This window comes from Suricata suricatta, chromosome 7, assembly GCF_006229205.1.
Source record: "Suricata suricatta isolate VVHF042 chromosome 7, meerkat_22Aug2017_6uvM2_HiC, whole genome shotgun sequence".
Lineage (NCBI taxonomy): Eukaryota > Metazoa > Chordata > Mammalia > Carnivora > Herpestidae > Suricata > Suricata suricatta.
This window is the reverse complement of record NC_043706.1, coordinates 107595833-107611026: the sequence shown is the minus strand read 5'-3', so window position 1 is coordinate 107611026 and position 15194 is coordinate 107595833. Positions and strand designations below refer to the sequence as shown.

The following is a 15194-nucleotide window of genomic DNA, read 5'->3' as shown; positions in this document are numbered from 1 at the left end:
GATACTAGCATGTTTTAAATTGGACATAATACATCAATCACAGATTTTGTTTTTCCTTTTTCAGGAGTGAGTGGAAGGAAGATGTAATAAAGTGAAAAGGATTGAACGGACATCCTAAGCAAAGATTCACATGTGGTGAGAATAACCGGGGCTTCAATTTTTTACAACGTAAGGATCTTGATATCACAGCTTTCTGAGTACAAGTATTTAGTGCTGAAATTTTACCGATGACAGATCAAATGCCTGAAGGAAGATTACCTTGACAGTCACAGTATTTTCATGATGAAACAGTTCAAGTAATCTCAATCTCTCTAATATTAACCATTCACGAATGCATTATAAAATAAATAACAGAAAAACTTCTAACCTTGAAAACAAACATAATTTGTTGACTACGTTTACAAATGGGTACGAGTTATTGTTTAAAAGAATTGTAAGATAATAAAGCATATTTAACATTGAGAGTATATTGAACCTAATACACAATAATTCAGACACATTTCATGATCTTATACTGTCTTAGTATCTTCCTTATCAGGGTTCATTCTGACTTAGCAGTCCAGGGTCAGTTGACAAATGCCATTGTCTGGGATTTGATTTATTCTATGCTGGTCCGAGTACACATATGAGAATTTGTTGTAGAATGGTGAGTTATTTGCATTTTCACAATAAATGGTAATCATGAGTAATTTCTTAACTTCTGTGCGCCTTTGTTTACTGTCTCTATAATATAGTGGTTTAGATCTCAGAAGTTTGTTCTGTAATGGAACCTGCATAGAATGAGCTTGTATTTCTGAGTTTACAGCCCCTTTGTTACAGTAAAATGGAATGTTAGCTATTTCTTTCACTGTATGAGAGGTTAGGATTTTAACAGTTACCAAATGAAGATCTTGGTGCTATCAACAGATAATATTTATTACTTACCAAGGGCACACCTTACTTGAGAACTCGAGGTGGGGATCTTCTCTTTAGGTTCCATATATATAGTTGCTTTATTAACTTTTGTCTCTTTCTTTGCAACTGAGATAATGTATTTGACCTCACAGAGTGAAGCAACGTCCTGCCAGCCATCCACAATGAACCATATCAACACACCTCTCACACAGGGAACGGAAGTAGAAACAGGCTTGATCATCTCCAAGACTCACTGTATGGCCAGGAAGTCAGATTCTACTAGTTGATCTTCAGCTTCTTGGAATGCTGTGTGAAAACCTTTTTTGTTTTCAATCGATTTCTGCCTTTGGCTTCTGGGGCTGTGCAATGAGAAAGCCAAACGGCAACCCAAGCCTGAGACAGCCCAAGCCTGGAGCAGCCTGATCTCTCTATCTTCTCTCCCTCTCATCCACACAGTGAACCTCAGCTGAACTTATGGTTACGCAACATCAGTTCCTTGGGTTAATCTTTTCTGCTTGCTTACCCTACCCCAACATGCTTCACTTATAGTGTTGTCAAAGATTAGTCCTCAAAGGAGCAATGACTAAATGAGTATTTTAAATAACTTTCTTTTAAACAATTTGGCCTTTTAAAAATCCTACCTAAGCAAAGATTTTTAATATAGTGCTCTAACACCTCTGTCAACTATGAGCCTGATGCTAACTCTAAATTCCAGATTGAGAGGAAAAAAAAGTTCTCCAATGACAGCAAGACTATTCCAGACAGTCTTGTAAAAGAAGGTAATGAAAGTACTTGCTACCTAGGACAGAGCTAAAATGGTGCCATGACCTGGCAATTTCTTTTTATTGCTGACACATCCATTCCTGCAGAGCACAGAGCATCAGCATTGCCTTCATGTAAATTTAATAGGGTTTCCTTGTCAATGACATAATCAAATACACTGAGAAGGATCAGGGACTTTCAGGGATGGCTCAGAAGCTTAATTGTTTTTCCATTTATTTTTAAAATGCAAATTACACTAGTAAGTCAAAAAAATCACTCTGTTAAAAATACATTCAGAATTAACAAATGCAAAAAAAAAAAAAGACACATCAGGATTGTAACTCTTGCCTTCTGAATATTAGGTTCATAACAAAAGCTCAGCCTAGAAAAATAGCATTCTTCACCGGAGTTTGAGGAGGATTCAGCTGTACAACTCAGATGTTTTTCCAGATATAATCACACTACTGTGCTCACTGCTCCCAAAAGAAGACCTGTCCACAAATTACTCTTTAGTAGTCAACAACTGTTTTTGAAAAATTGCGTGGTGATGATAGTAGTGATTAGGTGGTAGCTTGGCTGCAACTTAGAGCAGGAATATGAGGGCTTGTTCTCTGTGCACTTAAATCTCTATCCATATACATGTCCTGTGAGGTGGAATTTCATCGCAGCATGAATGTACAGTGAAACCTCATTTTAATAGTCACATTAATAGTCACATTAGAATAGTTTCTGGCATGTATAATATTTATATTTTAAGAATCAGAGGACAATACATTGGTAAATATTTTTCTCATACATTAAACATGCATGTCACTATAAAGTCGTATGAGGTTTCACCGACATGTTTGCAATGATTTATTTTATACATGTATGTATGGACAAACATATACAGCCACTGAGAAAATTCAAGCACAAGTGCTGGAACCTTTTTTTTTTTAGTTTATGTTCCAGTATGAGCTTTGTTTCTTTATCGTTTTCAAATGTATATGTGTGTATTTCACAGACATCCATGCAAACACAGTAATGGGTCTGGTTTATGTAGATCTGGATGGGCTAAGGTCCAAAGTAGGTTAACCCAGTAACTGAAACTACATAGAAACCAAGAGAGAGAACATTGCTCCATGCCAATTTGTAACTTTTCAAGTCTCAATTTCACTGCATTGAAGGATGTTGTATTCGTTTAAAAAAATTGATTTTAGTGTCTCAGGTGGATCCAAGAAAAAACATGACTCTTCGGAGTTCCTGACAAGCCTGAGCTAATTATGTTTCCCACTAATGAAAACCAAATAATGCTTGAGTATATAGAACAAAATTTCCTAGGAATTCAAAATATTCCATAAACACATTGACCTACTATTAAGTTTCCAAAGGCATCTTGTTGCCAACTACGTTAACAGCACAGTTTTTCTGCCACAATAATACAGGAGGATTAAAATACACTCTAACACACAACAGATCCCCCAAATACCACAAAGAGATCTCAAATATTTCACCAAGGTAACTATTGCTCCCCCCGCCCACCCAAAAAATAATCTCGTACGCTGAAGTTAGGAAAAAAAGTTCACCTACGTAGGGTCTTCAATTTGAATTAGATATAAAAGAGTAAACATAGCTAATACATATTCAGTTGGCCTCTGTTGATAGAAATCCACAGCTTTTTCTGTGTTAGTAAAAGACATTTGTAGATACTTATAAAAGCACCTAGAGTGCAGTAAATAAAATCAGTGAGTTAAGCCATTTCTGCTCTCTGCTTCCAGTAGATTAATGAGTTTAGTAGATTAATAAATTTTACTTTGTCCCACCCAACCCCTTCAGAAGACCATATTTAAGAATTATAAAGAACACAATTATTGTTGTTGTTATTGTCACTTGTCTGTTTTTGGCCACCATGGAGATTCAATGGTAAAGCACTTTGCTGACAGCTGGCAGTTTTTGTACACAGACACACTGAGCTGCTGAGCTATGCAGTCCTGTTTCTTGACATGAAACACACAGACTCGAACTCATTCGGAATTAATAGCAGTGTGTTAGCCTAAAGGAAGTGACTTGGGGAGGTCTGCACTGAGACTCGGTGCACAACTTAGGTGGGTTAAGGCAAGTATGTACGGTATAGCCTTTAGGGCAAACAACCTGCCATTTCGGACTTCGGTTACAAGGTCATCATGGCATGTTTTGTCTGTTTTTGCAATTACATTGCCTACATAGCCGTGGTGCTATCAAGACATATGGAGTGCAGAAGACAGGGCTGTCAAACTAATGTGCCCTGGATGACTTCGCAGCTCACAGAGGCCGACCCGCTGGGCTGCAGAGTAGTTAGTGACGGCCAGCAGAGGGCACCAACACGTCTCCTTATGAACTTTCCAAAGGCCTGGGAGAAAGAAGCCTACTTTCAGGAAATCCAAGATGGGAGTGTCCTGCATGTTTGTTTCAGTTAGAAAGTGGAGGCCAAGAGGAATCGGTATGTGCCTCTGTGTGTGAGTGTGTGTGTGTGTGTGTGTGTGTGTGTGTGTGCATGTGCGTGCGTGCGTGTGTGTGTGTGTGTGTGTGTCTCAGTGTATGTAGAGGCTTTATGTTTGTTCTGTTAATAGGTATATATATTTAAACTCAGTTGCTTCTCGCTCTTCATAAAATGCAGGAGGCCACTGCAAAACAAGTTCTTTGAAAGGTCCAGGAGCTGACATACTGAGGCCATCTGTATTATTTCGACCTGGTAGACAGAAAGGGAGAGAGAGAGAAAAGATGTTTTTAATCAAAGGGGAGAGCTCAGCACCTTTTCTCACCTCTCCAAGCACAAGAACAAGCAAAAATTAAAAACCAAACAAAAAAAAGTCCAAGTGCAAATTGTGCTTAAAATGAAACAACTTTCCTCGCCAGATCTTTTTCCTCTGTCACCTCTTGGATAAAGTGACCACTAGTGATAATTTAAAATCCATTTCTGGGGACAAATGAAATGAATATGTATTGCTATACAATTAGGCTACCAAAAAGAATGCAATGTTTTCAAATGTTGCTAATATGCCATGGGCTACTCTCACAGTTCATACTGAGAGGAGCCCACACACGTCTCTGCTGGCTGTGGCACATCGGTCAGTGGTAGTCAAAGTAGCTACTTTGTTAGAAAAGTAACTTGTGGACATGGGAATGTTTTTGTGAGGGAGCTTCATGGCTATTATTCATTTCAAAGAGGTTTACCACACTATAAGAAACAAATTAACGAAAACCTCTTCTTTTAGGATGGATGATAGATAATCTAGAGAATTACAGGCTCAACACATTCATCCAACTTAACTAAAAAAGAGAGGGCTGGCTATTCAATGACGATGGGAACTGAAACATGGCTGTAAATGGAAGTCAGTCAGGGTAGTGTTTTCAAAGCTCTTAGCCACAGGTTTGCTGGGCATAATTGAAGCCCCACAGCTAAAACTGCATATTGCTTTTAAGCATTTGTGTCCCTTCTAAGGAACAGCTTTTATTTCCAGTTGCTATGTAATATCGTGAAAGTACTTGAACCAGCCCATGATGTTAAATTACTCTTACTTTATGAGACTTATTTATGGCCTGTTGACAGGAAAAGCTACTCCCCAAAGGACAAAGACATAGGAGATGTTCAGGTCCCTGCCTCTCAGCAGGGGATAAGGTTTATTCATGAGTCCCTTTTGGTCTTTCTCAGGGTTTGAATAGGCAATGGCTCTCAAATGAGTGGTTTTGAAGGCTTCCAAGTTGAAAAGCCCTTCATTCAACACCGCATAATATAAAAATCCGAAAGGGATAAGGTGGTTGCAGAGAAAAGGAGGGGTGCAGGCATGTTTGGAAGTGTGGCAGCTAAGTCAGTGTGGAAAAGTACAACTAAGTATATTAAAAATCAGGAAATATAATGACTGCCAGAGCAAACTCACAGGTCTGTCTAAGAGTTTAGGAAAGAACACTGAACTAAGGGGTCAGGAAAACTGACTGATAATTGGGGGCTGCACAATTGTTTTCCTTTCCCTTCCTCCAGTTTCCTCATCTGTAAAATAAAATCTCAGTGTGGTAGAACTTGAAGTCCTGTAAGGAGATGTTTTGTAGAAGGCACAGTGGTAGTATTCTGACGAGTGATTTGTTATATGCAAGTAATTCTAACTTCCTAAATTTGGATTTCATGAAACATTTAACTTCTTCCAAGAGTAGTGAGACTTGAAACTTCTTATATAATTTTATTACTCCCTGGGCAGTGAGGAAGAAAACAATATTTTTATTACTTTTTGTTTGGAATTTAAAGTCTTCTATTTAATAAAATCATGGGAAGTTTTGTCCTCAAGAAATTTAATGATGGATATTAAATATGCCGGGTCCCCTCTTTAAAGACATTAGAATTGTACATGCCTGACTTGAAACTCTATACTTGACTATGTATAATTAGCATTTTCATATTATTATCCTAGCTAATCCTATATCTGTGGTTACATGTAACTCATTATAGTTTGATCATATTTATTGATCATTCATATTGACAAACACAGTGAAGTGCTACATGATGAAAAAATGCTATGTGATATTGTCAGAAACAAGCAATTACAAGCTTTGTAGATGTTCTAGTACATTCTTGAGAAAATATTGTTACATGTTACTATGTGATCTATTGTTTCCAGAGGAAATCCTTTGGGAATGAAATCTAGTATATTATATATTATATTATGTAGTATATTGATTTCATGACTTGAAAATTCTTTTCATGAGTAATATTGGTTCACATAAGCATTGTTCCCACTACTACTAAGTTATATTTATTAAGCCTTTACCATGTGGCATGTTTTGTGTCCTATATAGTTATAAATTCAAAATAATTATATGAAAAAATAATTATATGAAATACATGTGCTATCATCTCTATTTTGCAGGTAAGGAAACTTAGATTTGATGAGAATAATCAGTTATTCAAATAAAGTTGTATGTCCAAGGTCATAAAGAATTTCATCTACAGTACTTTGCCTTCTAGGTTCTCTTAACCACTACCCTATACCGCCTTGCCTTTATTTCTTAATATAACACTTTATATAAAGCTATGATACAATATTGGGAAGAGTGGTAAAGAACTTAAAGGGTTTATCATTGTACTTTTTGTGTGAGCTAGCAAGTCTTCTTGGGAGAACAGGACATTATGGTCTAACCAGAAAACAAGTGTAGTACCAGGCAAAAGAAAAAAAGAGAAGTATCAGAGGAAAAAGAGACTTAAAAATCTTCCATAAAATATATATTTTAAAATATAATTTGAAGGATAGTGGGATTTCATCTTAGAAAAAATATGTTTGGTGTCAAGAGAACAGAATGGGCAATTGGAGATATACGTGTCATATTTGTGGAAAGCAAAAGTTTTAGTTTCACTAGCAAAAAATGGGTAAGATATCAGACTAGTAATGCCCTCAATAGATTATAAGATTCCTAAGGACAGGAGGCAGTTCTTATTCATTCATTTTCCCAGTATCTTCTGGCTTCATCTGCATATGGTTGGGAGTCAAAGGTTGTCAAAGGTTGAAGAGAAGAGAAAAATAACTTTAGCAGAACATTAGGGCTAGATCACAGTATACTTGCAGGCTGTGCTGAGCAGTGTAGTCTTTGTTTGGTAGGTGATAGGGATTCATTGACAGTTTGGGGACATGGAAGAGAAATAGCCAAAGTGGTACTTTGAGAAGAGTAATGTGACAGCCACATGGAAGATGGGATAGAGGTACTAAAATTAGAAAGAGACAGGAAAACTTAAGGTAATTAATGCTGATTTAGGGCAGTGGTTATGGGGATACAAAAAAGAGACTGTGTGATGCACTGTTTACAGAGGGAAGGCTCTGAGTGACATATAGTATTGGTGGATTTCTGAATTGATCATCTTTTTTTATGGGTGGTGTTGCCGAATACTTCCAAAGAAAAGTGCAGGCACGATGCATACGTTATTCCCCTTTTAAAGACAAGCTTATAAGGAGGTATGTAAAGATTATTTTAATCTCTTAGAAGAGAAATACTTGAAAATCCATTTATTATCCTAGACATTAACAATACTAAAAGGTAAAATGACTCAATGGTGGAGGACAATGACGACAAACACATATCTTCAAAGAGAGAAGCTCACATTTCAAAATGAATTGGAATCTTACTTTCTATTTTGATCTTCGCTTGCAATTCAGCATATCACTTGATGCTGATATATAGAATTTGTTATCAGTTGTTATCCAAGGGAATTTGCCTAAACACAGATATAAAAATCAGGCTCTGATTGTATGTCTGCTCTCTTGAGTGCTAGAGTTAAGGGTCTGATAAATTTCAGTGTTACTATTCTGGCTTAATTTTCACTTTTCACATAGAAAAATGATAAAGAATATTATTGCTCAGTTTTTAAATTTTTTAACACTACATATAACTCTAGGGTTTACTATATATAACTATATATAGCCTATCATTTATCATCCAAATGAGAATACTTTTGAGAGTAAGAGGAGGTACTGGTAAAAACTACACCAGGACAACCCATGTAAACTGAGACTCTCCTGCGAAAGCCAGAACACATAGTTTATATACAGTTGCATATAATTACCTGCAATGTTATATCATTTTCAAAGTACATAACTCTTGGCTAATTCAAAGATATATATATATATATTAATAAAGACTTTTTAGCTATGTAGTTGATACTTATAAAGACTAAAGGTAACTTTAGAAATGGCATTTCTGATAAGTTAAATTTAAAAATGAATTATGAAGAAAATGTTATTCGATTATCCCAGTCAAAACAATATTAATAGAAGAGAAAATACTGGAAGTATGTAGTTGAAGGAAAGCTGCATGCCATCTATTTTGCACCATGACAGTGTTTAATTAACCATCTGTTAGTATCATAGAATACCTCTAAAATAAAGTACTTACATGTACATAGGCTGCAGTTGTAAATGAGATGTCTTCTGAGGCCCTTGATAGCCATAAGAATCAAAGCCACCTATGAAATCAACTGAAAAGGGACAATTGCTTTCATTAGTTAACTTTTCAAAAGAGTTCAGCATTCATGATCAAGATCTCACACAGATCACTAATATAAACCATTTAATAATTTATTAAAACCTAAGTGACTAATTTGTGGAGGAAAACGGATAGTTCCTTCAGGGTAGTGATCCCCCCGCCCGCCCCACCCACTGTGAGATTCAATTATTGCTTTACAGGATCTGTTCACTTGGGGGAAGAAATTATGTACTCTTCTCAAGCAACCAAGGCCTAATTGGAGTAATAAACACACTTGCACGTAAAGATGCTATATGTCTTTTTGGTTAGTGTGGAGATTTTCTACAACACATAACAAATGTAAAAAATAACGATAGCTTAAGTGCATGTATCTATCAGCAATTGCAGCACTGGTAATGATATTATATGCTATGATTGTCAAGTACAAGGGGCTATGATGGAGCTTGTGTAAATTAATCCAACATTGCTGTCCCTGCCGTTATGGGTCTTATAATCTGAAATAGGTAATCAGAAATAAAGACATAGAGCAAAGTGTAATCAAACATTCAAATGCAATACATACCTAGATATTTAAAAGACAATAACATATAACAAAAGTTACCATGATAGACTATATTACCCCAAATGGATGTAACAATAACTCCTATTTCATATCTGCTTACACTGTGACCTTGACACTCCTCCCTTATGGTGGTTTTGGTCTGTGTCCTTTCCACTTGAACCTGGGTAGAACTTAGTGGCTGCTTTAATAAATGGAGTATGGTAGAAATGAAACTATGTGACTTCCAAGGCTAGTTCTTAAAGATGTCATACATTTCCCTATGCTCTTTTGAGATGCCCTCTTGGAACACAGCCACTGTGCCCAAACTAGTCCACATGAAGAGATCAATGGAGAACCCAAGGGTATGTATTTTGACTGATAGGCTAGCTGAGTTTCCACTGATAGCCCAGACACATAAGAAAAAAAAAATGCCTCCAAACGATTCCAGGCTCAAGCTGCTTAGTCAACCCAGTCATGGAGTCTTCCCAGCTGAGGCCCCTGATATCAAGGATCAGAGAAAAGCCATTCTCCTGGTGCCTTGTCTGAATTCTTACCCACAGACCCATGAGCGTAATGAATGGTTGTTTCATACCACTGAGTTTTGGAAGCAGTAGTAACTGGAACAGTAAATACTAGGAGTACTGTGAAAAAGTTTTGTATTCATTTTTTTCTTTTCCACTCCTCTTTTCCACTACCACACTACCTGTGCAGAAGGGTAAGAGGCAAAACAATGAAAGCTGGCAAGACAGATGACAGTAAGGAGAGAGAAAGGGAAATAGACACTGAATTAGGATGCCTGTGGATACTTGCACTTCTTCTAGCATCATATTCCATTGGCTTAGCTTTGACCAGTTTTTGTTCTCTTTTTAATATCCTAAGTGCTACAGGTAGAAATTAGAGCAAAGTATAAAGTAACATAAAGCCCAGGATGTCTGTTTATATAGGGGGGACATATTTTTTAATAGATTTTACTTTTTAGAGTCAGTTTAAGTTTACAGCAAAATTAAGCAGAAGGTACAGAGAGTTCCTATATAGCCCCTCCAACAAACTCTGCCACCATTCACATCCCTCACCCACCAGAGTGGTACATGGATACACTGAAACATTGGTATCACCCAAAGTGTGCAGTTACATTAGGGTTCACAACTGGTGTTTTAAACTATAGTGTTTGATGAATGTATAATGACATGCCTCCACAGGGTTAGACTCATACAGAATCACTTCACTGCCCTAAAAATCCTCTGTGCTCTGCCTTTTATCCCTCCCTCCCCCAGTCTCTAGCAACCAATGGTCTTTTTACTGTTTCCATAGGCTTGCCTTTTCTAGACTGTCACATCGTTGGATTCATACAGTACTGGAGCCTTTCCTGATTGCCTTATTTCCCTTAATTGTGTGTCTTTAAGGTGGCTTCATGTTTTTCATGGTTTAATATCTCATTTCTTTTTATGTTGAGAACCCATTTTTCAAGGCTGAATTTCTCTTCTCATCAAAAGTAGACTAGTATAAGAACAAAGGCCATGGTGTCAAGAAGATCAAGGTTCAAATACTGATTTGACCACTTGCCAGCTGTGTGACCACAGAAAAATCATTTAACATCTCCAAAAACAGAAATTAAAATACTTATTTCATACAATTAGAATGAGGATAAAATAAAATGAGGAATGTAGAACCCTGGGTGAGACATATGGTGTGGAGGAAGAAAATTAGAAGCCCCTGAAAAAAACCAGGATTTTCTTTATAATTCTTTTAAGCCATGCAGTGTAGGAGAAAGAGAAGCAGAAAATGTATAATTTGGGATAACAATGGAACTATACCAGAAGATGAAATAAAAGAGAAGGAACCTCCTTTGTTTTCTGAATTGCCCACATATGTACATTAGCTAATATAACATGTACCAGAAAAGATACAATAATTGAATGGAAACTACATTTAAGGTTTGTATTTTGAAAAATTATTGTCTATGTTTGTAAATTTATCACAGGCAGTGCCTAAAGTCCTTTTGTTTGGGCTTGCTTTTTCCAACATTGAGACTTAATTAAGGACTAGTTTACTGAGAGGTATTCACAGCATTAGAGTTTCCTTTTTAGTGTCTCCTCCACTGAAATGGAGATCCAAGCTAAACTCAGGTTTATTGGTATTGGTATTAGTACTTTGAAATATTTCTCTGGCTTGTTTCCAGGAGTTTGAGATGGACAGCAGAAAAGGCCAGAAGGTAATGACAAACCAAAGGTTGTAGAGTGAACCAAGGGGTAACTAGAAGAAACCAAGATCAATCTTCAAGTCCAATGAATCAAAGCAGGACCAAAAAGGGAAAACAAAGCTTGAGTTAGGAACAATGTAGACCTTCCTAAGACATGAGAAAAGGTCGGAAGGGAAATGAGGTGTGTCTTGAATGTGAGTTGTGCGCAGTGTTGGACTAGTCTGAGGCTTGCTCTCAGTAGCCCTCTGGTGCAGGGGTTGGTGGAGCTGGCTTACAACTACCCAAGTGGGGAGGGTCACATGAAAACGGTAATGGAAAGATTGCCACTTTTCTGATCACTCAGATTGTCTGGAGCCATAAAAAGGATCCAATAGCAGGTGATTCAGAACCAAGATGAGAAAAGAGGAGGATCTGAATGTAACCAACCTGGATTTTTACCATTTCACTTATGAGGGAGGCATTCACATTTAAACAGCAATCAAAGTGCATATTTTCTGTTGTCTATTTTATAAACATGCTTGAGCTGAGAGCCAAGGAAAGTATGTAACGTCAATTTCCACATGCATGCATTCTCAGTAATTGTTTGGATGTCTTCCTAAAGACCTGAGGGAGAGGCACGGAAAGAAGCTGGATCCCACTGACCACTACAGTTAATATTATGGTGATCAGCGTAGATCGACGTGATTCTTTGCTCTTCTTTTCCAGATGGTGTTTCAACCACATCTGGAACCTCCTTGTGGTGCCACATGGGCGAAGAAAAGAAGAAACTATATTTTTTAAATTGAGTTAATTTACATTTTCAGAATATTGTTAATACTGCTTTGGCTTATTTTTATTTTCTTTTACACAATCACACTTTTATTAAGGCTCTAAAGTGGCTACCACATGCTGTAAAACTTTGCTGAGCAAGAAGGATCATGAAACATCTGACGGGTCCTTTTCTAAGTAATTGTGATGGCATCTAGACGCTTGGCTCATAGCTTATCTCTGCATTATTTAGAAAAGGGTGCCTGTTATTCCTCAAGAATCTCCCTTATTCCTGAAAATAAAAATAAAACTCCAGGGCACTTGGTGATTCAGTCAATTAAGCATCTGACTCCTGATTTTGGCTCAGGTCAAGATCTCATGGTTGGTGAGTTTGAGCCCCACCTCAGACTTTGTGCTGACATCATGCACAGCCTGTTTGGAATTCTCTCTCACCTCTCTCTCTGCCCTCCTTCTCCTACCCCCACTTGCTTGTGGGCTTTCTCTCTCTCTCTCTTTCAAAATAAATGAATAAACTTAAAAAAATAAAGTTCCAAACAACTGCACAATATTTAATAGTTTCTAAAGTCCTTTCAGGTGATACTAATTATGTTTGCAAAATTACTGGGAGGTGGGTGGGAATAATTATCTTCACTTTCCAGGTAAATACAGTATTACTTGACTGCTTGGGGGGGGGGGCATGTGACAGCTGAGAACTGGGCTAGAAGCAAGGTGTTCTATTTCCTTCCTAAGTATATTGAAAAAGTGATTTCTGTTTTTCACTCATGACATTCTAGTAAATTACTGGAAGGCTATTCATTTAACAAAAGCTTTTGAGTGCTTGCTTTGGGTCTTCCATTGGTTGTAGATGCTTTACTTTTTTGTTTATTCTCTAACATCTCTCCTCTGCTCTTGCTAGAAGATGTACTCTTATAATAATCAATAACCAAGTAATAATCAAAGCAAAACCCACTTATGCTGAATTTGCTAGAAATAGTTACTAATGAGATGTCTTGCTTTTCTGTAACATATCTTTAAGAGGAGATAAGGTGACCATCCTTCAAGGCTTAGTTCATTTCCTCGGTGTTTGATAGCTTACCATGTAAACATTTAAAAGATTTTTCCTCTTCTGAAAACTACTTATGCTCTCAGCCTCCTCTTGTATAACTTGTATAACTTGATTACAGTGTTTTTCAAAGGAAGGAGGCATGTTTTCTTTATAGCCACTTGGCATATTGTCTGTTATTGCAGTGCTTACCAGAAAATGTGAAAGACAGAAATTACTGAAGGGCTGAATTAGAATTAGGAGAATGAGAAAAAAAAAAGATGACAATGGGTTCAAGATAATGGAGAAAGAGGTAGAAAACATATGACCTGCCAAGTTTTTGCACTTGGAGGAAGAAGAGGAAAAGGCAAGAATCAAAGTTGACTCAGAAATTTGTTGACCAGGAGAATGCTGGTGCCTGTGACAGAAGAAAAAAGCACACCAGGAGGGAGTTGGTGCTTGGCTTCATTTGGAAAAGTAGCATGTAAGGTACAAGTGGCCGGGACCAGGAAATCCCGGCAAAAAGGGAAAAGTAATTTGAACCATTGCAAGACAAGTTGGAGATTTGCTGGGATTTCAGAGATCGGTTTTCCCTCACTCAGCTTTGTTGTGTTTCCTTGGAACCTATCTCTCTCCACCTGACATGTTGTAATCTACTTGGTTCTTTGTTGATTCCATTGCTCTAATATAAGCTGAGTGAAATTTACTTTTTACTACTGTTCATTACATAACCCAGAACCCAGAACAGTGCCTTGGTGCATGGAAGACTGTCCTTACCGGATGATCTCTATAGACTCGCTAGGTTGTAAGGATAAATAAGGCAAGCATTGGAGCGCAGAAGATGTTGGGAAAATTCGTAAGCGACATTCAACTGTTTTTATTTTTTCCTCCTTAAGGCCCTCAAGGATAATAAAGAGAAGACCTTTTATAGAAATCTATGATGTTTGTTGTTGTCTGGGTCCCATGAGGTAAAAGAAACTTTTTGAATACCAATGGGAAGAAGCCAACACTAGTCTCTTTGGCCTAGAGGAGCAGAGGGAAAGAGGCTAAGACATCTCTTAGCATCAAAGTGACTCTAGTGAGAGAGTCATTCATTGATGAAGGTTATCATGGGTTGCAAATGTTGATAATTGGTAGGAAAACATTATTCTCTTTCTGGCCAGTTTACACCATCCTAAACAAAGGTAGACAATGGGGCAGAAGGTGACAAAATAAAATAAAAATTGTGCTTGCTTAATCATTGCCTCATTGGAGGGATTCGCTTTTGGTCTTTAGAAGATAACTCAGGAATGTTATCATTTTCTTTGCAACTGTTACATTTTCTCTGCCTTAGTTTTTCCTATCTGCAAAATGGGTATATTTATATCTACTGACCCATAGAGATCTGGGGAGGCCCATTATTTTAAATTAGCGAAGAGCCATATCAGTTTAATAACTATGCTTTAATAACATTAAAAATAGTGGAATTTAGAAATTACCAAGGAAGAGAAAAATGCTTTTTGAATAAATATTCCTTGCTAAAATATATTCCCTGTTGTGAACGTCCCATTTATTTATACCTCTTAATCATGAACACTGAGTTCAGTAAACCTAAAATTGCCTTTTTAAAATACGTGTTGGCAGTGAGGTATTGTAATATAAAATTGTACCTTGGTTATTAATGACAAAGCTCCTAGTCAACATACTCTCTTTTGAGACAGAGCTGGAAAAGACCGTGAGGAGAAGTTTTAAAAGGCAGATCATAGAAAGCTCAGCCTAAATATTTAGAAGAACTCATTGAAAGACGTTAAAGAATTAGTGTGGGCCTATGAAAATAGAGTGTGTATCCATTTTCTCTGCAGGTGAGAATTTCGAGGGTACTTATCTCCAGTTGTACAAAGGAAATTTAGAGCGTAACCAGTCTGAGGCCGAATTCAAAAGAACCACCTTCCTCCCACACAGATTTCCTTAGGGGCAGCAATTCAGCTTACTGTGTGAGCTTGAGGTGTTTGGTCTGGGCTAAAATCCCTGAGTGGCCTCTGAGCTAC

The 15194-nt window shown here is 37.3% G+C and overlaps 1 protein-coding gene across 3 annotated transcripts in view; it reads right to left on the bottom strand.

Moving 5' to 3' along the window:
• Positions 1–2161: 2161 nt before the first annotated feature.
• Positions 2162–15194, bottom strand: part of NKAIN2 (sodium/potassium transporting ATPase interacting 2) — a 964622-nt gene continuing 951589 nt past the window's right edge. For 2 of the 3 annotated variants that reach the window (XM_029945057.1, XM_029945056.1), the window contains 3 exons: positions 8548–8629; positions 7782–7870; positions 2162–4363 (listed from right to left, as the gene is read on the bottom strand). In XM_029945057.1, coding sequence (XP_029800917.1) covers positions 7846–7870; positions 8548–8629 — 107 coding nt within the window. In that variant the 3' untranslated portion in view covers positions 2162–4363; positions 7782–7845. The remainder of the gene's footprint in view (positions 4364–7781; positions 7871–8547; positions 8630–15194) is intronic. The other variant, XM_029945058.1, reaches the window with a different exon arrangement.